The following is a 26,466-nucleotide window of genomic DNA, read 5'->3' as shown; positions in this document are numbered from 1 at the left end:
TAACTAACTTCTGGGCATGCGCGGGTTTAAAAACGTTGTTTTATACGTCGTTTTTTGCTACACACGAGCATGTTCGAATTTTTTTTTGGTCGTTTTTTTGAAGACATAAAACGACGTTTTGCCCACACACGATCATTTTAAATGACGTTTTTTAAAACGTAGTTTTTTTTCATCACAAAAAACGACCGTCTGTACGCGGCATAAGAGGTAAAAAGGTGACAGGGGAGAGACCTCCAGCACACAGCCTGAGTTTGACAGCCTCAGCTCTGTTCTTGTGTGCTGTGTGAAGGGGGTGTGCCTTCCCTCCAGATAGCTCTCAGGAGCTATTCTCACTGGCATCTGCTGAGTGTAACTTCAGCTCCCTATCCCCTGCTTTCTAAAAGTTCAGACAAGCTGTAAAAATTCTGGACTTTGAATGAATGTAGAAAGGAGAAGACTGCAGCTAAACAACTTATGTAGGATGATTTCAGCTTGAGGCCAGGCACTTCACTGGGTACATGTGAGGGTTTACAACCACTTCAAGGGCTTGGTAAACTCCCACTGCAGGCTGCAGTCACTCCTATCAGAGAAAAGGACACCTTAAAAAGGGCCTTCAACTTCTTATCCATGAGGTCTTTAAAGACTGAGGGCTTAGCTGAGCTGGCAGGAGTTATGACTGGGTGGGGATTCCTGCCTTTTTTTGGCCAGTGTCCATTCACCTGAAGGTAGCAGCATAACCCAAATAGTTATGAATGCCAAGCCCTCTATAACCAGTGATGTAAAATGAATAAAGAACGCATACCCCTTTTTTGGTGCGTTAGGCAGCCCATTCAAATGACTCAGTAGCCTTAAAGCAATGGACGTTGGCCACACAGTGTGAATGCAGCCCACAAGGCTGGCATCACTGTTGTAAGGGGAGAGAAGGATGAGCTGAATTGCTGAGAGAAAACAACTTATTTGTTGCTTAAGGCCCAGTTCCGGGGAAACCTGAAGATTATCCCTTGCAGTGGGGCTATGTCTGCACTACAATGGTTAACTGCTCGTTTAGTGTTGGGGATTTAATAAATAGATTTACTTACCCAATCCTCTGCACTGCTAGACCAGTCTCCGTGGCATCTTCTCCTCCATATATAAAAGTGGTGGTGTCTGCGCTGTGAAACTAAAATTAAAATGGTGCAAAACTCGCACGTGAGTAAATGAACCATAAATGGGTGCGTGGTGAACAGATACAAAACAGAACAGTAAAAGCAAAGATGCTCTAACAAACAAATTGACTCAATGTGAACCTTAAAGGTCAATCAAAAATCCATATGGTAGTGACAGGTGATATTACATAGCCGGAAAATACCAAACACATGAAAGTTAAAATAGCCAAGGACAATGAATATTAGATCAATAATATATAGACAGACAATAAAATAAGGAAATAAAGTCTTATAAACGGTGCTATGCGCTTTCCTTCTCTCTTCTTGTGCCTTCACCAGCATCCGCTGAGGGAGTCATCCCTTATTGCTGCTGCCTGTGTTTACACCCTTTGGAGTTCCTTTCTGGCTATCCGTGCTATAGCCGTGAGGTGAGCATCTAGGGACCACAAGAGGTGTTTGCACTGAAGTTTCTGTCCCCAGCATGGAATTTTGGACTTTTGTTCTTTGGGAGCACCGTTTATAAGACTTTATTTCCTTATTTTATTGTCTGTCTATATATTATTGATCTAATATTCATTGTCCTTGGCTATTTTCACTTTCATGTGTTTGGTATTTTACGGCTATGTAATATCACCTGTCACTACCATATGGATTTTTGATTGACCTTTAAGGTTCACATTGAGTCAATTTGTTTGTTAGAGCATCTTTGCTCTCTGTTTTGTATCTGTTAACCACGCACCCAGTTTTAGTACCCATTTATGGTTCATTTACTCACGTGCAAGTTTTGCACCATTTTAATTTTAGTTTCACAGCGCAGACACCACCACTTTTATATTTGTTTCACTTTTTCTGGCAAGGACAGACTTCCAGGTGTTTGCTAGCAGTGCCCCCTAGCTGCAGTCCCCAATAGCGCAGGAGCTCTCTTTACACATCTTCTCCTCCATGCTCAAGCTGTCTAAGGTTCTGATGTCATCAAGACCAATGCAGGGACCAGAGTCTTTGCATTGGTTGTGATGATGCCTGGGAACAGTCAACCGCCAGAGCATGGGGGTACTCCATCTGCTGGGGGAGTTGATCAGGTACCTGAAACTGCTTTTCCCATCCCCTACACTAAACAGGCAATTAACTCTTGCAGTGTGGGTGCAGCCCAGCTGCAAGGCATACCTTTCAAAGTTTCCTAGAGTTCGGCTTTATACTTAAATGTGCCTGGCCTTGTCAAAGCTTAACTTTATAGATCCAGATGCTAATAAATTGTGGTCTAATGCAAGCGTACACAATGCATTATGATCAAGGAATATATTGGTGCAATAAAGATGTGCGCACAATAAATACAGATGTAAAGCTCAGAAGAAATCAATATTTTGCATCAATAAGGCTCATCTCTACAATTGGTCAGTGATAATCACAGTCAAGAAATGCCACATACTTTGGTCATATCTTTGGCCACTCCTTTTCCTTTCTCATAGCACACTGCCACGTTGTATTGAGCCTTGCTGTAACCACTCTCTGCGGCTTCTTGAAAGAAGTGGAAAGCGGACTTGTAATTGGCACGGTCTCTGGCGCTGATGATCCCTGGAGAGATTGGTAAGGGATAAACATGTCAGCATTTAGATGTGATTAAAGGGCAACTACAATCAGACTCAGTTAAGGCACACATATAGAAGCTAAATAGGTGCAATATGGATGCAAAGGAAAAAAATAAGGACAATGAAAATATTGCAAATTCCAGGCAACTGTCCCATTACCTGCTCTTTGGGCTGATAGTGCACATCATCACACTGGCACTGCCCACTTCAAGCTATCTCCTTCCTGAAAGTCCACATAAATACCTCCCCCTTTTTGCCCCTTTCCTAAAGATTGCTCAATATGATTTTGCAGCACACAGAATATAGACAGATTTAAAATTTACCTCTAGGAACATTCACAGCCTGTTAATAATTTTCTAATACATGTCATTTGTATATGTTTTCTTTTAGAGCTTAAAGAGTAATGTTGCGTACAGACGATCGGACATTCAGACAACAAAACCGTGGATTTTTTTTCCGACGGATGTTGGCTCAAACTTGTCTTGCATACACACGGTCGCACAAATGTTGTCGGAAATTCCTAACGGCAAGAACGCAGTGACGTACAACGCATACGACGGCACTATTAAAGGGATGTTCAATAACAGTCGTGTTTGTAGACATTTGGTGAAAGACGATTCGCACGTTTCAGCCTCCAGCTTTTCAGTCCGATACAGCATGACGAATGTGCCATCTCCATTACGAACGCTAGTTTTACCAGACCGAGCGCTTCCATCTCGTACCCGATTCAGAGCATGAATGGAATTTTGTGCATCGAAATTGTCCACACACGACCAGAATTTACGAGAACAGATTTTGTTGTCCGAAAATTTGAGAACCAGCTTTTGTTGTCGGAAATGCCGAGCGTGTGTACCCGGAACATGTTTTTTTTTTGGTAACACGGGGGAAGGGTTTAATAAATTTTCAGGGCTTTTCCTATCTGCATCCTACTGGTTAGATTTTAACTTGTTGTTCGGTATGAAAATTGTTTCCACAGGAAGACTTTCCCTCTATTGCTGTTCCTGTGACAACTGAACATTTTGGATTTTCTATTATATTCAGTCCCAGTGACAGAGATTTTATTGGTTGAATTAGATGGACTTTTTCAACCAGACTAGGAGTCTCCCTAGCAGAAACACCAACAGCAATACAAATCTAACAGGGGCTCTAACCCATCCCTATTCGATAAAAATAAATAAAGAGTTTTTGTTTGTATACACTTTAAGCATAATGGCTTAGAACTCTTGACTTGTAGCTGTCGCTTTGGAGTGTCGGTTGTATTTGCTTTGCATTCCTGTGTTTCTTCCAGGCGCTCCAGTTTCACCCCACAATACAGAAAACACAGTCATAGGTAAAGACTTGCAAGTACCAAATATGTTCAGCACTGTAGGTACGCTGGTTTCTGTCAAATCCAGCAATCGAGAGGCAGCAAGGTTCAATGATTCTCCATGGTCTTCTTTTAAATCCTGTGGCTAAGAAAAGTGCAAAATTGTCTCTTAGTATGTTTCTTAATAATCAAAGCCGACCTTTTATCATTTACTACACGTTTGGTCATTCCCATCGTCTCTCCTCTCTATTACACAATCAGTAATTTACAGAAGAAAAGAAAGCAGGTCTATTTGGTTATGTAATGGAAAAATGTTTTGAAAATGGAACTTTGTTTTCTCAATAAAAACAAACATTGGACTTTAAAAAAGTGACAATATACAGTTCACAAAACACAAAGTTTCATTATAAAGAGAAAGGAGGAAGGTAATGACAAAGTGCAGTGAATGGTGAAAAGTTGCTTTTACACGTTTCATGTTCTGATGACGTCTGTAAAATTACCTCATTGACAGGTCTTGATGTACTCTCTTCCAAACCAGCATCCGATCCAAGTGAAAAACCAAGGTTGTCATCAGTGCTTGAATCTGCTAAAGGATATAACAAATAAAACAAACATAAGCAACAGTGAACAAAAATATTACTAAGGTGCACAGGGTGTCTTCTACCTGCCATACCTTGCTCAGCCAGATGATGCAGATGGTCACTTTCACTAGAGGAAACTGAAGATGCACTCTCAAGAGAAACATCCACATCCTGCAGAGCAGCATCATTCTGCAGCTTAATATCATTCCAGGTACTAGACTGGACACTCTTTGGCAAAATGTGATTGCCGACGGCTACAACAAAGAAGGAAGAAAATAAGTATACATTGTGTGAGAAACAATAACTCAAATGTCTCTTAAAATAATACGTTCACTTTTTAGAATTTTAGATTTTTTTTTTTTTCTATTTTGGCCGTTTTTCTAGGATAATTAAAAAAATCAGGTGATAGCAATTACTATTTAACACCAAATGAACAGACCCAATTTGTCCTAAAAAAAATAATAATATACTTCACCTGGATGCACCAAGTAGTTGTGATGCATAGTTTTACCAACATATGCCAAAGTTGCAAAACTAGTTTCAGGCCTTATGCCGCGTACACACGGTCTTTTTTCAGCATGAAAAAAAAAGACAACGTTTTTAAAAACGTCATTTAAAATCATTGTGTGTGGGTTTCGCATCGTTTTTTGGCTTCTGAAATGTCGTTTTTCGGGTTGAAAAAAATGATCGTGTGTGGGCTAAAACGACGTTTTAAACCCGCGCATGCCCAGAAGCGAGTTATGAGATGGGAGTGCTCGTTCAGGTAAAACTACCATTCATAATGGAGTAAGCACATTCATCACGCTGTAACAGACAAAAAAAAATTGCGCAAATCGTTTTTTACTAACAAAGCTAAAAGCAGCCCAAAGGCGAATAGAACTTCCCCTTCAGAGTGCCGTCGTATGTGTTGTACATCACCGCGCTTTGTTCATCATTTTTTTAAAACGATGGTGTGTGGGCAACATCGTTTTTAATGATGAAGTTGGAAAAACTTCGTTTTTTGGACATGCTGAAAAATGTCGGTTTTTTTTCATGCCGAAAAACGACCGTGTGTACGCGGCATTAGAGTTTGTTTTACCTTTGTCGTGATGGGGTTAAATGTCAGGTGACATTTCCAAAGAATGTATAACAGACCCTGGAATTGGGCATGCATGAGATCGCAGAAAACACATCATTCATGTTTGTAATGTTGGGACTTTCCTGAATAATGAAAGTCCTGACCAGAGGAACTGGCATTTTCACAGGTGGCAATGCAATCCTGATCCGGATTTTTTTTAATATAAATTTCATGTCTGCAGTGGGTCAGGGGTGGTAATGAGAAATATAAGGCAATTTCTGTATAATATATAGATTTGATCAGATGCATACTACTTACAAAATCTGCTGCCTGGATAAAGAGATGAGAGGATCTGTTCCAGGTAATTGCGCCGTGAGCACCTGTCTTCCTGAGGTTTACTTGTACGACAGTGAAAGGAGGCCTGACGAGCCAAATGCAAGAAAAATAATGCTGCGGCTCCCTGGGAGACATGAAAAGAGAGTGAAGAAAAGTCTCACACACACACACACACACTAATTTACTTCATTAGTTACACTAGGTTCACCACCCTAGCATTTTTGCAGCCCACATTTGCGCAGGCATGACAGCCTATTAGTTTCAATGGTGTTTCCCACAGAAAAAGGTGCACATTTTCCAAAACGCATCCAGCAGGGAAAACGATTTCCTTACAGTTTCCTGCACCCGCACATGAACTGCGATTTTGCATGCGCTATTCAGAATGAGTGCGGGAATCGCTGCAATTTCCACATCAGCAGCCACATGCATGGGTGTGAACCTAGCATTTGGAGGAAATATTATAGCACTATATAGGGGGTCTAAATAAATTGGTTAGACCTTACATCCCTAGTACCCAGTGGTCATTTGGTGCTTATTGTACCAAAAGGCTCCTGCAGACATATTTTGGTGCTTACTCAAGCAAGTGAAGGAAAACAGTTCTACTAGTTAATGCCTAAGGGTCTAGTCACACTATGTACAGTCACCTGTGTTTTTTCTCATGGATAAATGCAGGTAGCTGCAATGGCACACAGAAAACACTAGTTTGCTGTGTGTTATGTTCACACCAGAACACGTTTTTTTCTGCATTCCATAGCTGTGCGACATTATGCAACATGCTTGAATAATATCGCAGCACTCTGGATGGCCCTGCATGTCACTGGACAACAAGTGCAGGTTTAGTGTGCCGATTAGTGTGAACAAGCGCCAAGTTTACCTACGGTAATAATAAAAAATAAAATAAAAAATAAAACAATATAAGCACAAGGAACATGATGTATCAGAAGTGTTTTGTGTCCTTTGTGCCTCGGTCTTCTAATTCAGTGGAGATTTTCCATCCTCAGATAACCTTTTAATTTTCATACATAGAAGCTGTAGTATACTCTGCTTTAGGATTTAAATAGTTTGGTGTATTTCTTTTGCATTACTTTTTTCTGTGTGGTCTCATCCATTTTCTGCTCTTTTTTTCCTCCCTCTATTCATCTATAAATGGATCTTGCTGATAGAAATATAAAATTCTGCACAAGTAAGTTCTAAGAGGCCTGCTGGGAGCAGTTATTTGTAATGAGGCTGATAGCACCGATTTCTAGTAGTGACATACGGAGAGTTAGTCAGTCAATGACGGTCTCTTGAAGCATGTCCAAAGTCTCCAACAACTCCATAGCATTTCAACAGTATCTGACCATCACTTGTAGCATGTCTGCAGTCTCTGTGTATCTCTTGTAGAATGCATAGAGTCTTTAACCATCTTCAGTTACATATCGGTGGTTACTGACAGCTTTCTGTAGCACTGAATTCAATTAATGTTATGTGCCACATTTTGGCGATTTTAGAGGCCGCACCTATAGTAAGTAACTTGATCGCCATTGCCTTAGAACAAGGTTTCTCAACTATAAGACACTTAAATAATATGCAAAATCTTGAGTGGAATTAAAGGGGTTGTAAAGGTACAATTTTTTTTTTTCCTAAATAGCTTCCTTTACCTTAGTACAGTCCTCCTTCACTTACCTCATCCTTCGATTTTGCTTTTAAATGTCTTTATTTCTTCTGAGAAATCCTCACTTCCTGTTCTTCTACCTGTAACTCCACACAGTAATGCAAGGCGTTCTCCCTGGTGTGGAGTGTCGTGCTCGCCCCCTCCCTTGAGGAGCAGGAGATTTAAGACGCTCTCTACGTTGCAGATAGTGAAAGGAGCTGTGTGTTAGTGGGCGTCCTGACTCTCCTGCTCGCCCCTCCAGGGAGGGGGCGAGCACGACACTCCACACCAGGGAGAAAGCCTCGCATTACTGTGTGTAGTTAAAGACAGAACAGGAAGTGAGGATTTCTCAGAAGAAATAAGGACATTGATTTTGTTTTTAAAAGGATGAGGTAAGTGAAGGAGGACGGCACTAAGGTAAAGGAAGCAATTTAGGTAAAAAAATAAAATTACCTTTACAACCCCTTTAATCTAAAATAGGGTTGCCTCCCCCCTTTCACATCAGAGTCTCTAATCAGATCACCGCCCCTCAATTTTTTTGCCGTAGTTGTATGTCCGAGTATTTGTCAGGTCTTTACATATTGATCCATAACTTCCCAACATGGTCTTTTTGATACTGACATGGAAAAAGGATGGCGACAATGCCCAGGCCTGCCAATAAGTGCTAAATGTAGGAATTGCTTAGGGAATCTGTAGGTAGTGCTGGAGACATTCTTAAAAAAAAATGCCACATTTGTTGCTTTTGTTATGTCACGCCTCCCAAACACCTGTAAGCAAATTAAATACACCCACCATTAAACAAGGCAAGTGCTCTGAACTCCACTAGCAAATGTTAAGCCTGCTTATTGGCAGCCCAGGCACTAAGCACTGCTGCATTGCACAAGGCTTGGAGAATTCTAGAATGACTGGGTTTTTAAATGGGGCTGCGTTGGGAATGAAGTGACAAGCATTAAAGTGCAACCTGTCTGTCCAAACATTAATACTCACTTACCACTCCAAAAGCATCCAGTGCAGTATACTGTGGCAGCTGACCGGTGCAAAACTCAAAGTTTCTCTTTTTCTTACGTTTCTGTTCATTCTGACCACTGTGAGCACCCGATGACTGGGAGCTGTAACTGAAACACAGAAATAGGTTATTAGACACGCGAAAGCTAAACATTTATAGAAAGAATATAACTTGGTCCACAGGGCACTTCTATTTTCTTCCATAAAATCTGCAGTTTGCTTTTGCTTAAAGTGGAGGTTCACCCTCAAAAAAAATTCTGACATCACACGGAGTCGCGCCATCCTACCGACAGAATGCCGGTGTTTTTTTTTTTTCTCAGCACATACCTCGTTATCACGATTTTCACCTCACGGCAATCCCGAGGGAGTGGGCGTTCCCAAGCGCTGCCTGTGATTGACAGGCTTCCGAACGGCGCATACTGCGCGTCACAGGTTGCCGAATAAACCCGAACATCGGTGCGGCTCTATACGGCGCCTGCGCACCGACGTTCGGGTTCTGTCGGCAACCTGTGACGCGCAGTATGCGCTGTTCGAAAGCCTGTCAATCACAGGCAGCGCTTGGGAATGCCCACTCCTGCGGGATTGCCGTGAGGTGAAAATCGTGATAACGAGGTATGTGCTGAGAAAAAAAAAAAAAACACACCGGCATTCTGTCGGTAGGATGGCGCGACTCCGTGTGATGTCAGAAATGTTTTTAAAGGGTGAACCTCCACTTTAACCACTTGCCGACTGTTCGTTCGTTATCGCAATGGCCGTATGGGTACGTCTCTACCTTTAAGGGTGATATCAGGCGCACGTGGGCCCACTGCACGGCAGGGTGCGATAGCCACCGGTCACGCGCGATTGCATGCATGAGAGCAGGAACAGGGATTTGTGTGTGTAAACACACAAATCCCTGATCTGTCAGGAAAGAGAAGAGACACATTGTTTGTTCCTATCAAGTAGGAACACCGATCTGTCTACTCCTCTAGTCAGTCCTATCCCCTCACAGTAAGAACACACCTAGGGAACACACATTTAACCCCATGATCGCCCCATAGTGTTAACCCCTTCCCTGCCAGTGACATTTACACAGTAATCAGTGCATTTTTATAGCTCCGATCACTGTATAAATGTCAATGGGCCAAAAATGTATCATTCCCAAGGTTTGTAGACGCTATAACTTTTTGCGCAAACCAATCAATATACGCTTATTGCAATTTTTTTTTTACCAAAAATATGTAGAAGAAGAATATATATTGCCCTTAACTGAGGAAGAAATTTGTTTTTTAAAAACATTTTTGGGGATATTTATTATAGCAAAAAGTAAAAAACATATTATTTTTTTTTCAAAATTGTCGCTCTTTTTATGTTTAAAGCCCAAAAGAAAAAAAAAAGAAGGATGCAGAGGTGATCAAATACCACCAAAAGAAAGCTCTATTTGTGGGAAAAAATGGCCTGGTCATTAAGCAGCCAAATCTTCCGGTCTGAGTGGTTAAAGTTAGAGCAATAGTTGCAGTATAAATACACAAGCCACATAGAGCAGCTATGTATTGTGAAGAGAATTTCATGCTGAACTTGTATCTATACAGTCATGTCCAAAAATATTGGTACCCCTGCATTTCCGACAGATAATGCACCACTTCACCCAGAAAATTGTTGAAATTACAAATGTTTTAAGTATTCTCATGTTTATTTTGTTAGTATTGGTACGATACAAAAAAGTGGAGAAACAAAAAGCCAAATCGGACACATTGCATGCAAAACTCCAAAACATGGACTGGACAAAATTATTGGCACCTTCTCAAATTTGTAATTAAACTCATCTCTATCAATTAACAGGTGCTGACATTATTGAAATCACACTGGCAACCAGTTAAAATGGTAAAAAAAATGTACTCAACCTTTCTGTTGTGTGTCTTTATGTGCCATGGCACTGTAGCTAATCTCCCTGGACGATTACAAAGATTGCAATGAAGGATTGTTCAAAAAGTGGATAAAGAACCTTGATCAATTTCCAGACAAAATCAAGCTGACCTTCAGGCACAGGGTACAACTGTGTCAGCTCGCACTATACGTTGTCACCTGAATGAAAAGGGACACCATTGTAGGAGGACCGCACTGCTGACGCATAAATATAAAAAAGCCAGGAGTTTGCCAAAAACGTACACGATGAAGCCAAAATCCTTTTGGGACAATGTGCCGTGGACAGACGAAACAAAAATACAGCTTTTTGGTAAAGCTCAGCATTCTACGGTTTTCAGAAAAATAAATTAGGTTTTTACAGAAAAGAATACAGTCCCTACAGTGAAACATGGGGGAGGTTCATTGATGTTTTGGGGATGCTTTGCTGCTTCAGGTACTGGATGTCTTGACCGTGTGCATGGCATTATGAAATCTGAAAACCACCAAAGAATTCTGGGGTGCAATGTAGGACCTAGTGTCTGAATGCTTCGTCAGAGCTCATGGGTCTTACAGCACACATCAAAAAGCACCCAGAAAAGGTTTAAGACAAAGCGCTGGAGAGTACTAAACTGGCCAGCAAGGAGTCCAGATCTAAATCTCATAGAGCACCTGTGGAGATCTCAAAAAACAGCAGTTGGCAAAAGAAAAGTGGTCCAAAAGAGAGGTGTAAAAAATTCATTAATGGTTACAGGAAGCGATTGGTTTCAGTTATTTTTTCCAAGGGCTGTGCTACCAAATAATTGAGGGTGTCAATAAATTCACCCAGTTTATTTTTGGAGTTTTGCATGGAAATGTGGCAGATTTGACTTTGTTTCTCTACTTTGTAGTGTACAAACAACAAACATGAGAACGTGTAAACCTTTGTAATTGCAACAATTTACTGGGCAAAGTGATGCATTATCTGACAGAAATGCAGGGGGGCCAATATTTTTGACCGTGACTGTATATATCATGGAGTGTTTAGGCATTTGTTACAAATCTCCCCTTACGAAACACCTGCACTAGGCACTGGCTTTAAAGCATAAATGCGAGGGCGCATGCGCGGAGGCACCCGTGATGGCTGCTTAAGCCGGGAGCTCCGCACTGACCCGGTCATTTCGCCGCCCTAGCCCGGAACGAACGGCAGCCGACAGCCCAAATTTCAGCCGTACACCTGGGGGAACCTCAGAGCTTCCTGCAAATGCACAGCAGCTCGGTCCGAAGGGACCTGAGGACCCGTTATTCGCCGGAGGAGACACCGGCCGAATTCCAATATGGCGACCGCACCTCAGGTAACAGACGCCAGCGCTGGGGGAATGTATGAGGGGAGACAAGCTGCATCCCAGAACCCCATCTCATTTGCAGACGTGACTGCCCGTGGCGCTCCTCTCCTCATGTCCCTCTCACCTGTGGCCACAGATCCTCACATGGAGAATCCATTACAGCAGCACCCTGCCTCTCCTATCTCTCCCATGGAAACTGCTCTGTACCCCTCTGGCGCCATTTTCTCCTCAGGCAGCCCTGAACCCATTATGCCCCAAAATGCAGGGGAACTTTTCCTAAAACTTTCCGAATTGTTGGAGAAAGGCCTGGCCAACACAGCTAACAAGATAACTACTGATATCAGAACCGATTTTCAAAACCTTGGCTCCAGAATGGAGGTGATAGAGCAAAAGTTGGATATCACTGTTTCCAGGGCTAATCAGAACACTGACCACATACAGGCTCTGCAAGAACAACTTGACACTGCTTTGAACAGAATTGACGACCTTGAAAATCGTTCAAGGAGAGAGAATTTTAGGGTCAGGGGGCTCCCAGAATCCATTCTGGATGTTTCTACAGCAATACAGGACCTCATAAAGCACCTGTTACCGTCAATAAATGCTCATAAATTAGAATTGGACAGGGCACACAGGTCCCTTGGCCCTCTCAGGAAGGATGGCTCACCCAGAGACATTGTGGTAAAACCACATTATTACGCAGTAAAAGAGGAATTAATGAAAGCCTCACGTCAACATCCTTTCATTTTGTTCCAAGGTTTCAATATACAAATATTTGCAGACATATCCCCCCTAACCATCCAAAGGCGAAGAGCCCTGAAACCTTTGCTATCTATTCTGACGCAAAAAGAAATTCGGTACTGGTGGGCTTTCCCATTTGCCCTGAAATTTTCACTCAAAGGAAAAACTTACTTACTTACTTACTTACTTCACATCTCTACCAGAGGGGGAACAAATTCTATTGTCCCTGAAGCTCATCACACAGGATCCAGCAATGGACACCTCCATCACACAGGCAGGATCATCCAAACGGCCTACTCCTACTAGCCCTATCTCACCGCCATGGAAATTCAATAAAAGCAGACGCATAAAGGACTCAGTCACAACCTGACTTTCATGACATTAGATCTGCTTTCCTTTTCAGGTTACCTGGGATGCCCTACATGGGGTACTCCTTACTCGGGATTTCCCGGCAACGTTGGGAAATCCCTGGACCACGCGGTCCCAAACCCATTCTACCATTTTAAGTTTTCTTCTTCTCCTTCTCAGGATCGATTTTTGCACAACTTCTCATTTCTTTTAAGTACTACAGTGCCACTTATTTAGGTCCAGGCCCTTTTAGGTTTGGTGGGAGAGGCCAAGATCAATACTCCTTTGGTATTTTTTTTTTTTTGATGATCTCCACTCTTGTTTTTGGACCACTCAGGTTTATATATAAATAGCCATTGACTCACGGTCACCAAACATAGATATAATTTTAGTAATACTTTAGTTTTCTGGCATTGCAAAGTACTGTGTTTGAATTAGATCCATTTTTGATCCATGGGCTTCGGCTGCCCTTGTTCTACAAGTTATATAATGTTACAGTTTTTTTTTTGGTATTATATTTCAATAATATTTTTATATGCCCTATTCCTCTCAGGGATGGCTATGACCGGGGCAGATGCCTTGTGCCCACGTCCAACCCTCGGCTGTGGATATTCCGCTGTCGGGAGTTGGTCTGGTGGCCCTTAACTTGGGCCACGTGAATGTTTTGTTTGGCGAGAAGGGGTTGGGGTTTCCCCCCCCCCCCCACTCTCGCCGGTTTAATTTAACTTGCTTCGTTGTATGTATTTTTTTTCTTCTCTCCTGCTTTTTTAGTCTGTCTTCTATGGTTGCCAAGCTGCGGACACAGCTCCTTACTTGCCCTTCTCTGGGTCCCGGTCCTACATGTGCCGTCTGCTCTCGGATCCCACGCCTCCTATCGTCTGAGGTAAGTTCACATAGCCACTATATGCTTTTATTTTTTAATGGTCATGCCACGTAACTCCATTTCTTTCGCCACTTCTTAGAGTGGTATCCCACAACGTCCAAGGTCTAAATTCCCCAGTCAAAAGGAAGAAAGTGTTCCAATCCTATCGCTCCCAAAAACTGGAAGTACTTCTTCTACAAGAAACCCATTTTCCTACAAGTTACTCTCCATCGTTCATCCACACTCACTACCCGCAATTTTTCCTGGCAAATGCTGAGGATAAGACTAGAGGGGTCGCAGTTCTCTTCGCCAAATCTTGCAAATTTAAATCACTATTGGTACACAGGGACCCAGACGGCAGATTTATTCTAGTGAAAGGGTGGATAGATGAACAACTTTTTTCTTTCGTATCTTACTACACACCTAATAGAGGCCAACTTCGATTTTTTCAATCCATGTTCAATACTTTAGAAACACTCTTGGAGGGGATAGTCATCTTTGGGGGTGACTTCAATGTGGCGCTTGATCAAGGTCTTGATAAGTCCAGACCTTTATCATCACAATTGACCCGTCCTACTAGGATTAGTTCGCAAATAGCAAAGCTGGTTTTTCAACGAAGTGTAGTGGATGTCTGGAGGGAATTTAATCCCTCTAAAAGGGATTATACCCATTTCTCAAACCCTCACCGTTCCTACTCAAGGATAGATCACATCCTTGTTTCCTCGAGACATGTCCCTCTGATCACTAAAGCACACATAAAAGATACAGCTCTTTCTGATCACTCAATGGTGATCTGTTCCCTACGAGGCCGGACAAGCGACTATCGTCAATTCCACTGGAAGCTTAATGAATCCCTCCTTAAAAATCCAACTGTTGTTCTGGAAATTGAGAAAGCATTACAGGAATATTTTAGCTTAAATGATGTCGAAGGGATCTCAGCTGAGCCTTTAAACTAAAAAAGGACAAAACTTTGGAAATTGAAAAATTAGAAATTAGAAAGGGAATTTACAGAATTAAGCAAACAGCACAAGAAAAACCAAACAACAATCCAGAATTCACAGCTGGAAGCTGCTAGACTGGCCCTGAATTTAGCGCTCACTGTAAGGGCTGAGAGGTACCTGGGTTGGAGCGGAGCGAAATTCTACCAACACAAGGATCGGATGAGCACTATGCTAGCCACCAAACTCTCACCGACTTACCGCACATTCTCTCTCCCAAAAATTAAAACTCGGGAAGGGACTACAACCCTTAACCCTGAAAGCATACTCAAAACTTTCCAAGGTTTCTATTCTAATCTATTCTACACTTTACCAGTCCGGTGACTCAGCTGGGATTCCTGAGATTCAATCCTATATTGACAAACTACCCATTCCTAGACTTCACACGGAACATGTGGAACTTATGGAAGCTCCCATCTCCATGAGGGAAACAATGGAGGTGATCAAAAATTTGAAGGGAGGTTCAGCTCCAGGGCCAGATGGCTTCTCGACCCCATATTATAAAAACTTTGCCGATACCCTAGCACCTCACCTTACGGGGGAGGACCTGCATCCTCATCTGAACGAGGCGTTCATATCCGTTATCCCCAAACCTGACAAGGACCCGGAACAAGTAGAAAATTATAGACCCATCTCATTGATCAATAATGACATGAAAATTCTCACAAAAATTTTAGCTAACAGAATAAATTCATTTATTACCCATTATATTCATAAAGATCAAGTAGGATTCATACCGGGGAGACAGGGTCCGGACCAGGTCAGGCGGGCAATTAATGTTGTTTCGTTACTACAGTCGGGCTGGGATGGGGGTCCTCCCCAAGAAGGTATGCTCCTATCACTGGACCTTCAGAAAGCCTTCGACTCCATATCGTGGCCATATCTATTTGAGGTTCTGAAATGGTGGGGGTTTGGGAAGAATTTCCTGGGTATACTGCGCTCCTTATATTCAGGACCACAGGCGAAGGTCAAACTTCAGGGTTATTTCTCAGATCCTATTCTGATCAAAAGAGGGACCAGACAGGGTTGCCCCCTGTCTCCTGTGATTTTTGCCATGGCAATGGAAACCTTGGCCATTGCCATCAGATCCAATCAAGATATTACTGGTGTTTGTTGCGGACAGCAAACTCATAAATGCGCTTTGTTTGCGGACGATTGTCTCCTTTTTGTTACCTCCCCGAGAACCTCATTGATAGCCATCTGCAAAGTGCTTGACTCCTTCGGACATGTCTCGGGATTATGGGTGAATATGAACAAATCACAAGCATTGAACATAAATTTACAATCCACAGTGGTAGAGCAACTGAAGACCTCGTTCACATTCCAGTGGGCTGACTCTTCCATTCGATACCTTGGGATAAATCTGACTAATACATTTGAAAATCTTTATCAGGCTAACTTTCCACCCATGTTTCGCAAACTTGAAATTGATCTACAAACATGGGCCACTCACAAAATATCTTGGCTAGGGAAAATCAATTCAGTTAAAATGACACTCCTACCTAGACTGCTGTATTTGTTCAGGTCCCTCCCCATTCCAATAAAGAAAGATCAACTTAAAAAATTCCAGGGCAAAGTGCTTAAGTTTGTATGGGGTGGTAGAGGATACAGGCTACCCCAAAATGTTTTATATGGACCCATAACTAAAGGGGGTCTAGGTCTACCACACCTATATCGCTACTACCAGGCAGCCCGGTTGACCCAATTGTCATCTATCTATTCCGGTCGAGAAAAACCGGATTGGATTGAGATGGAGGGTCAGGCAGTTCCTAATAGTCCTTTAGATGACCTGCTCTGGTGTCCACAAAAACTAAGACCGGCCATAATGGCCCCAACACTCTCTCAGGCCTTTAGGCTTTGGGATGAATTGCGGAACTCCCCTGCTATAATTTCTGATATGCGACCTTTAGCTAATTTGTTTCAAATGCCCTATTTTAATCCGAATATGGACCCTACAATCTTTCATTGGTGGTTGGACAAGGGACTCTATAGGATTGGACACTTTCTTTCTACAGCGGGCCTGATCGCGTTAGCACACTGTGTGGGGACCTTGGGGATGCCGGATTCAGAAACAGATAGAAACTCCCGAATATCCCAATTTATTAACTCAATCTGGAAAAATAAGCCAAATCCCCCTGAGTTCACCCATTATGAGCAATGGTGCATCCGCACTACAGACCAAGGAGGTGGCATTTCCGTTGTTTACAATTCACTATCGGAACCTACTTCCAAATTTTCTTACATGGAGGCGTGGGAGAGAGATCTACGTATGTCCTGGACCCTGGAGAAGTGGCATGAGGTAGGGTCGAGAGCTTCTAAAGGCCTCATCAACATCTCTCTGATAGAAGCTAACATTAAAGTATTAATGCGGTGGTACCTGGTTCCCTGCAGACTGGAAGCAATGTTCCCAACCACATCTCCATTGTGTTTCCGAAATTGTCAAGCCCAGGGTTCCGTGTTGCATATCTGGTGGGAATGCCCTAAAATTAGGGGATTCTGGAACAAAGTGTTCTCTCTTATCAGGAAGGTAACCGGTGTACCGGTTGAAAAATCTCCCCAAATAGCGTTACTAGGGGTCAGTGTACTCCAGGCCTCTAAATATACCCAAAAATGAATAGCTTTCATGCTCACTGGTGCCAAAATTACGCTGGCTGGTGCCTGGAAACAACCTTCTGTTTCTGTCCAGATGGCCAAGAGGAAAATCTCTTGGATCATGCACCAGGAGAAAATGGTCAGTTCAATACTCAATTCTTCTAAAACCTTTGAGGCTGTATGGGAACCCTGGGCTAGGCATATAGGCATATCTATGATATAAGGACGAGGGAGGGTGGAAGAACCCCATATTATCTTTGGTCTTCTGTTATTACTATTACCAGGAATTGTGGACCGATTTATATAGTCCGTAGCTGGCAACACCAACCTATATTCTCTCCCTATCTTTTTCTTTTTCTGTCTCTCTGTTTCTTTTCCTTCCTTTTTTTTTTTTTTTCTCTTGTTATATCTTTATACAGATTTGAAGTTTAAGTAGTCAGTTTCAACTTGAATGATTACATTAGAGAATTTTTTTGTCTTTTTTCTTTCTTTATTGCGGTGATACGACCACTGGAGATTTCTGCTTATTTAATATGTTTTCTTCTGGAGTCTCCAGCCTTCACTGAAATATGGAAATAAGTTAGGATATTCCCTTCTTTGGGACTGGCCCACGACCTCGGGAACATCAGTTATTCCGGGACTGGGGGTTCGTTCTCACCTTTATTAGGCACACCCTGCGTGCTTAACGTATTCACTGGTTCTTAGGCACAGTGTGAACCCATTGAGGGTGCCGGGAATGCAGTCAGTACTGGGTGCTATTTTCTTTTTCTATTTCTTTTTATTTATTATTTTCATTTTTTTCTTCTCTTTGAAAATTTTAGGTTCAAAGTAGGGAAAAATATCCTGTTATATGCATAGTGATGTTTTTGCTCTAAGCTGACTTTGTCAATTTTGTATCTGAATCGTTTGTATACCATTCGGCCCCAGGATGTCCTGGAGGCTCTTGATATGTACTGTACTGCTTTTCAATAAACTTCTTTAAAACTTAAAAAAAAAAAAAAAAAAAAGGGAAAAAAAAAAAAAAAAAAAAGCATAAATGCATTTAAGAAGTGACAGTCTTATGCCGCGTACAGACGGTCGTTTTTTGTGATGAAAAAAAACGTTGTTTTATGTGATAAAAAAAACGAAGTTAGGCTTACCGGTAACTCTGTTTTCAAGAGTCTTCCAGGACAGCCCTGTAGATGTAGCTCCTCCCTCCGGGACAGGAAACACAATCACCCCCAATCATAAAAGGCGGTCCTCCAGGTCCTCTCCTCAGTTCATCCAAGAATTCCTGACGGACTCTGAAAAACATAATCTTACCAACACATCGTTAGTACAAACTTCCATTTCCAGTTTAGAATAATATACACCGGGTGGGAAGCCAGGCTGTCCTGGAAGACTCTTGAAAACAGAGTTACCGGTAAGCCTAACTTCGGTTTTACCCTTTCGTCTTCCAGGACAGCCCTGTAGATGATAGACAAGAAACTTACTTATCAGGGTGGGGTTACTGCTTGGAGGACCCTCCTACCAAATGCCTGATCCTTCTCAGACATCAAGTCCAGGCGATAGTGCTTGGCGAAGGTAGTATAACTTGACCACGTTGCCGCCTTGCAAATCTCTTCTGGTGAGGCTCCGCCCCTCTCGGCCCATGAACTCGAAACTGCTCTAGTCGAGTGTGCTTTAACAAATGGGGCTTGTAGGCCCTCTAACTCATAAGCCTTCTCTATTGCCATTCTGATCCATCTGGCAATAGAGGATTTTGATGCCTTATGACCCTTCTTACTACCTGAAAAATTAACAAAAAGGGAATCACTCTTCCTAAACTCTTTGGAAGCTTCTAAGTAAACTAAAAGGCACCTCCTAACATCTAGTAAGTTTTGGGGTGCTCCCTCTGAGTCTGAGGTGGAACAAAAAGAAGGAAGGACAATGTCCTGTGTCCTATGGAACTTGGACACAACTTTAGGAAGAAAACTGGGGTCTGTTTTCAAAATAATCCTATCATCAAAAATCAACAAAAAAGGCTCCAAGATTGAAAGAGCCTGTAGCTCACTCACCCGTCTGGCTGAGGTCACTGCCACCAAGAGGACCGTTTTAAGTGTGACCCATTTCAGGATGGATTCCTCCAGAGGTTCAAAAGGTTTGCCTGAGAGTGCTCTGAGCACCAATGAAAGATCCCAAGAAGGACAGGTCGAGACCCTCACTGGCCTAGATCTTGATAAGGCCTTGAAAAAACTCCTAACGTATGAATTCTGCTGAAGGGAACACTGCAAGAAGACACTCAGGGCTGCTACCTGTACCTTTAGAGTGCTAGGGGAGAGACCCAGATCTACCCCAGCCTGCAAAAAATCCAGAATAGCTGGAATACCTGGATGATCTAACTCTTGTTCTCTCATCCAGGAACAAAATCTCTTCCAGAATTTGGCATAGATTGCTCTTGTAACTGGCTTTCTGCACTGTAATAGGGTGTTTATTACTTTCTCTGAGAAACCCTCTGCTCTCAATAACTGTTCCTCAGATACCACGCAGTTAGACTCAATCTGTCTATCTGCGGGTGTAGGATTGGACCCTGCGAGATCAGATCCTTCCGGATTGGAAGGGGAAATGGAGGAAAAATGCATAGTTCCTTCAGGATTGCGAACCAAGGCCTCTTTGGCCACCAGGGCGCGATCAAAATCAAGTCTGTCGCCTCCAACCGAAATTTCTGGAGCACTGCTGCTATCATCCTTACTGGGGGGAAGGCGTAGCAAACGTTGAACCTCCAGGGATTGGAAAATGCGTCTATCCTTAAGGCCTGATCTCTGGGATCTATTGAGAAGAACTGGGTTACTTTCCTGTTCTTTTCTGAGGCAAAAAGATCTATTTCCGGAAGACCCCACCTTTGTGTTATCTGAGCAAATACTTCTTTGTTCAGGGACCATTCGTCCTGCTTCACTGGCTGGCGACTTAAGTAATCTGCCAGAGAGTTTTGAGTACCCTTTAGGTGGACTGCTGTCAGTGAAAACAAGTTGGTCTCCGCCCAGGAGAGGATTTTGTTGGATATTTCTTGCAAAGCCGGACTTCTTGTCCCTCCCTGCTTGTTCAGGTACGCAACAGCCGCTGCGTTGTCCGAACGAACTTGCAGGTGATGTCCTACCAACCTTCCCTGAAATGACTCTATGGTTCTTAGGATTGCCAACAGCTCTCTTTGGTTGGAAGAATGACTTGCCTCCGCTGGAGACCATGCTCCCTGGGCTACTGCTTCCCCTAGGTGGGCTCCCCAGGCACTTGCGTCCGTAGTCACTATTACTTCCACCGGGAAGGACCAGTCTAGACCCTTGCTCAGGTTGTGATGTCTTCGCCACCACCACAACTTCCTTTTTACTTTGGCTGAGATTGGAATCAGCGACTCTAAATCTTGACTTTGGCCACTCCAGAGACGGAGCATAAGTTCCTGTAATGGGCGTTGATGATGTCTTGCCCAAGGAACTGCAGGGAAACAGGATGTCATGAACCCCAGGACTCTCATTACCTCTCTGATTGAAATCCACTGATTGGACTGTAGTTGGGCAACGGCCTGACTTACTTTGGTAACCTTTTCCTCGGGGAGATACATTTTTCTCTTTACCGAAGATATCTTGTACCCCAGGTATACCACTTCCTGGGATGGCACCAACTGGGATTTGTCCCGGTTGATTATCCACCCGAGTGAGGAGAGATATTCCTGTGCAACCAGTAAATCCTTTCCTAACTGTTGAGCCGATCTGGCTACAAACAGTAGATCGTCCAGATATGGGATTACCGTGATAGCTTGATCTCTGAGAGGGGCAAGAGCTTCTGCCAGAACCTTGGTAAAAATTCTCGGAGATGAGGATAGACCAAAGGGCAGAGCTTGGAACTGGAAGTGTTGAATCCCTAAAGTTGCCCTCACTGCTACCCTGAGAAATTTCTGGTAATCTGGATGTATAGGGATGTGCAGATAAGCATCCCTGAGATCCAGGGTCGCCATGTAACACCCCGGGAACAGACATCTTGCAACTGTAAAGATCGACTCCATCCTGAACCTTTTGTACTTTACAAATCTGTTCAGGGGCTGAAGGTTCAGGATCATCCTGAACTTCCCTGATGGTTTCTTTACTATGAAGACATGGGAATATACTCCCTGTCCCTGCTCCTCCAGGGGCACCGGAATTAGAACTCTCTGATCCACTAATTCTCCTAGCGACAGCATGAGAGCTTCTGCCTTTGCCTTTTCCCTGGGTGGATGAGTCACCCTGAAGTTCCAGTGAGGCAGTGACGCAAACTCCAGTTTGTATCCGTTCTCTATTAGATTTAGAATGAACGGGCTTGAAGTTGCCTTGGTCCATTGTGGGAGGAACTGCCCCAACCTTCCTCCCACGGGGACACAGGAGTCATTGCGGTTTTGGGGGGGGTTGAGGAGGATTAAACAGGATTCCTCCTCTACCACGCCCCTTGTGGCCTGCCCAATGCTTCTTGGGTTGGCCTTCCTTCTTCTGGTTTTGCCAAAAGTTTGAACCCCTGAAGCCACGAAAAAAACTCTTTCCCTCAGCTTTTTTCTTTTTCTCAGGAAAGGCCTTCTTTCTGTCCTGAGTACGTTCCAAAGCCTCTTGGAGGCCGGGTCCAAAAAGGTGATCTCCTGAAAACGGAAGACCACACAATTTTAATTTTGAGGCGGCATCTCCCGTCCAAGTTTTTAGTCATACTGATCTTATGGCTGCATTGACCAAGGCTGCTGACCTGGCAGCCAACTTTACTGACTCCTCTGAGGCGTCAGCTAGAAAACCCACTGCCTTGAACAAGAGTGGAAAAGATTTTAAAAGCTCTTGTCTAGAGGTACCGGCCAAGATGTGTGCCTGTAACTGGGTGAGCCAACACTCTAAGTTTCTTGCTACACAAGTAGCCGATAGAGCTGGTTTTAAACTGATCGCAGAGGCGTCCCAAGCTCTTTTCAATAGTAGGTCCCCCCTTTTGTCCATTGGGTCCCTAAGGGAACCTAGGTCATCAAATGCCAAATCTGTCCTCCTGGAGACCTTGGCTAAAGGGGCATCCAGTCTAGGAACCTTGTTCCAAGGATGAGACACATCTGATTCGAATGGAAACCTACGTTTGAGGCTGCCTGAAAAAAAGGGTCTTCTTTCAGGTTGTTCCCACTCTCGCAGAATCATATCAATCAAAGACTTATGAACCGGAAAAACCTTGGTTCTGGTCGCATTCCCCTGATACATGAGGTCATGCCGTGAGAGCTGAACCTGTTCCTCCTGGATATCCAAAGTGTCATAGATGGCATTCAGGAGATCCCCCACATCATCTAATGATAATTTGTATCTGGCCGCCCTGGAGGAATCCTCCTCTCCCTCTGATTCAGATGCTGAACCTGCCTGAGAGGAAACAACTGATCTGGGAGTTCTGTCTCTAATTTCCTCCTCTTCCTCCTGAATTTGTAAGGAAGGAGTACTAGAGGCCCTAGTTAGGGACGGGGCTGGAGCCTGCATCCTGTCAATCAGTCCCTTAAACGACTGAAATGTGGATGCCATCTCATCTTTAAAAGATGATAACATTTGGTTACAAGTGGTTAACGAACTTTCCTTAACCAAGCTATTAACACAGTCAGGACATAAAGGCTTATCCCAGTTAGAACTTAGCTTTGTCCCACACACTGCACATTTCTTCCTAGGAGGCTGGTTCTTATCATGGGCCTTGACCTGTTAAAATAAACAACACAGTTTGACCACATTACAACCAGCTAAACCTTCATTCACCACTGTGACAAGGTTTCCTAGAAGGTGCAAAAGAAAAACCTCCACCAAACAGGTTCACCACCTAGGGGGGGGGGGTATCTGGGGTAACAATCCCCTACCTATCAGAGTAAGCCATGTGCCGTCACCAGGCCTTACCTGAGAGGTACCGGTGCCTGCTGGACCAGGATCGGAAATAGCCGCTGCTGCCTCCATGGTCCTGTGTTATCGATTTCAGTCTCCCTGAACAAACACCAGCGCCGGGTCCTTCGAGTCTCCTCCGCGCCCTTTTTTGAAGTAGGAACGATACTTCCGGGCGCCCCCTGATGACGCGCTTCCGCCGAGAATACTCCTTCCTCTCTTTGGAACGCATGGAACCCGCCCCCTCATCGAATACCGGAAGTGGCGCGCCGAATCGATGGCGTCTCTCACCCTCGCAGCCACACCACCCGGATCACTACAGGGGACGGATCCCGCCGTCAACGGGGTCCGACTCTCGCCGAGCTCACGGCGGAGGAGACTCCAGCTACGCTCTCTACCCCTAGGGCCAGAGGAGTGCTGAAGGTCTGAGGTAGGTTCTCTCACATCAAAAAACCAAAAAAAAAAAAAAAATACGTTCCCTGATTGTATCTCCTCCCGTCCGGCAGGAAACACAAAAAACTGAGGAGAGGACCTGGAGGACCGCCTTTTATGATTGGGGGCGATTGTGTTTCCTGTCCCGGAGGGAGGAGCTACATCTACAGGGCTGTCCTGGAAGACGAAAGGGTAAAACAACGTTTTTGAAACTTAATTTTAAAAAACGACGTAGCATACACACCATCGTTTTTTCAAAATGCTCTAGCAAAGCGCGGTTACGTCCAGCACATACGACGGCACTCTGTTCCATTCAAGCTTGCGTCATAACTTGCTTCTGAGCATGCGCGGGTTTAAAAACGTTGTTTTAAACGTCGTTTTACCCACACACTATCATTTTAAATGACACAAAAAACGACGTTTTGAAAAACGACATAAAAAATTGAAGCATGTTCGAATTTTTTTTTGTCGTTTTTCAGAAGACAAAACAACGTTTTCCCCACACACTGTCATTTTAAATGACGTTTTTAAAAATGTCTTTTTTTCATCACAAAAAACGACCGTGTGTACGCGGCATTAGGACAAATCTAATATATTTTTTTTAAGTGTATTTTGTGCGTGTACTCGAGAGAGGAGCCGGACTGCAGGAGTTGGGAGTAGGCAGGCCTCCCCCAGAGGCAATCTGCCACCTTTCTCCATGCCCCGGGTGGCAATGGCGGGTGTGTGAGGGGGTCCTCCCACGCAACCCGCCCTACCTGCTCCGCTTTGAAGCCCAACAGGGCAGAGGGACTCCCTATAAGGGAGTGAGAGGATCTAGCCCCCTCAACCAGCCCCGTTAGTCCTTCGCCTCTCTTTTTAGAGACCGCGTGGTCAAAGTGCGTGCTTGTTAACCCAATTTCGAGTGCGTGTAAGTGTGGTGGTTTTTGTGGGAGGGGGGTGGGCGTACTAAGCGCAGGCTTACCTCGCATAGCACACCCACCGGGAGCCGGGCTGAGACCACCAAACTCAATCCACATGTAGCCGAGACCGAGATTCGAACCCCTAGCTGCAGAGGTGAATGGCTTGTCAGCGCAGTGCCAATCGCGTTGAGCCACCACAGCCCCCTTAAAAAATCTAATATGTTTGAAGACACTTTGTACATATGCTAGGGGTCCCAGGTCTCTTCCTCCTCATTAGCCGAGACACAGCAGCAGCCGCCATTGGAGAGCGAGCGAGTATTCACGAGTGCCCCCAGAGCAAGTGGCTTGCTCTGGGGGCACTCAACAGGGGGGGAGGGGCTAAGAGCACCGGCAGGGGACCCGAGAAGAAGAGGATCTGGGCTGACATGTTTGCTATTTTAAGAAAAACATTTTTTAACCCTTTACAAATGCTTTACATTTTAATACTATCTAATTTAAGACCCATGATTATACCATATATCAAGTTTCCCCAGGAGCGCACGTAGTAACCTTAGCAATTTCCTTGTGCCAAATGAAAATGAAGGTCGTTGCCTAAAGTAACAAAACAGACACAGTAAAACCTTGGTTTGTGAGCATAATTTGTCCAGAAACATGCTTGTAATCCAAAGCACTTGTAGATCAAAGCATTTTTTTACAGGGTATAAAAGAGAAGAGAGGCACCTCTAAGTGTAGCAATAAGTTGCTAAATGTTGTACCTTCATTAAATGTAATCATATTGCGACACTTAGAGGCTTCCCTCTTCTTTTTTATACTCAGTAGTGACATGATGCTACTCTTATATCAAGAAAACACTTGTATATCAAGGCAAAATGTATTAAAACATTTTGCTTGTCTTGCAAAACGCTCTCAAACCAAGTTACTCTCAAACCAAGGTTTTACTGTACAACCTTTCATTCACAATCCTGTACTGCTGAAATAAGAACAAAGTCGATCTGGGCAACACCTGCTGATCCAGAATGATCAAATAGATAAAATAAAGACGGTCTGTACAGCACCAGACCATATCCCTTTTCCACTGCAGCAAAATATACTATTCTTACTGAATCCCCCAAAAAAATTAAGAAGAAAAATGCATTCTAGGCCTAAGGGGAGTTTATATTCATGTTAAGCTGCGAAGAATAATGCCGCGTACACACGATAATTTTTGGGCATGAAAAAAAAACAACATTTTTAAAAACGTCATTTAAAATTATCGTGTGTGGGCTACACATCATTTTTCGGCTTCTGAAAAAAAAAAAAAAAAAATCGAACATGCTGCATTTTTTAGCGTTGTTTTAAAAAATGACGTTTTTTGGGTTGTAAAAAATGATCGTGTGTGGGCTAAAACGACGTTTTAAACCCACGCATGCTCAGAAGCAAGTTATGAGACGGGAGCACTCGTTCTGGTAAAACTACCGTTCATAATGGAGTAAGCACATTCATCACGCTGTAACAGACATAAAAGCGCGAATCGTCTTTTATTAACACGGAATCAGCTAAAGCAGCCCAAAGGCGAATAGAACTTCCCCTTTAGAGTGCCGTCATACGTGTTGTACGTCACTGCACTCTGTTCATCATTTTTTTAAAACGAGGGTGTGTGGGCAACGTCGTTTTTAATGATGAAGTTTGAAAAACGTTGTTTTTTGGACATGCTGAAAAACAACTTTTTTTAATGCCGAAAAATGATCGTGTGTACGCGGCATAAGGACAGGATCATTAAACAGTACAGGCCTCTCATTTTACAGGAGAATGGGGTTATACCCATAACCATTATTGCTTTTTGATTTGTTACTGCTCATTACTTCCCAAGCGCTGTGCAAGAGGTGACCTTTCCTTCAGAACATTGAAAAGCCGTTCACCTATTGCTCC

At 43.5% G+C, this 26,466-nt stretch overlaps 1 protein-coding gene across 4 annotated transcripts in view; it reads right to left on the bottom strand.

The window, feature by feature from the left end:
* DELE1 (DAP3 binding cell death enhancer 1) overlaps positions 1-26,466 on the bottom strand; it is a 67,121-nt gene that overhangs the window by 20,790 nt on the left and 19,865 nt on the right. The window contains exons 3-8 of one of the 4 annotated variants that reach the window (XM_040344969.1): positions 8,615-8,738; positions 5,973-6,114; positions 4,681-4,851; positions 4,517-4,599; positions 4,059-4,161; positions 2,551-2,696 (exon numbers count right to left, since the gene is read on the bottom strand). In XM_040344969.1, the coding sequence (XP_040200903.1) occupies positions 2,551-2,696; positions 4,059-4,161; positions 4,517-4,599; positions 4,681-4,851; positions 5,973-6,114; positions 8,615-8,738 (769 nt within the window). Of the gene's footprint in view, positions 1-2,550; positions 2,697-4,058; positions 4,162-4,516; positions 4,603-4,680; positions 4,852-5,972; positions 6,115-8,614; positions 8,739-26,466 lie in introns of all 4 variants that reach the window. The other 3 variants (XM_040344970.1, XM_040344972.1, XM_040344971.1) reach the window with 3 other exon arrangements.

The sequence above is a fragment of the Rana temporaria genome, chromosome 3 (genome assembly GCF_905171775.1).
Source record: "Rana temporaria chromosome 3, aRanTem1.1, whole genome shotgun sequence".
NCBI lineage: Eukaryota > Metazoa > Chordata > Amphibia > Anura > Ranidae > Rana > Rana temporaria.
Note: the sequence above shows the minus strand (reverse complement) of the source record. Positions and strands in the feature narration are given on the sequence as shown.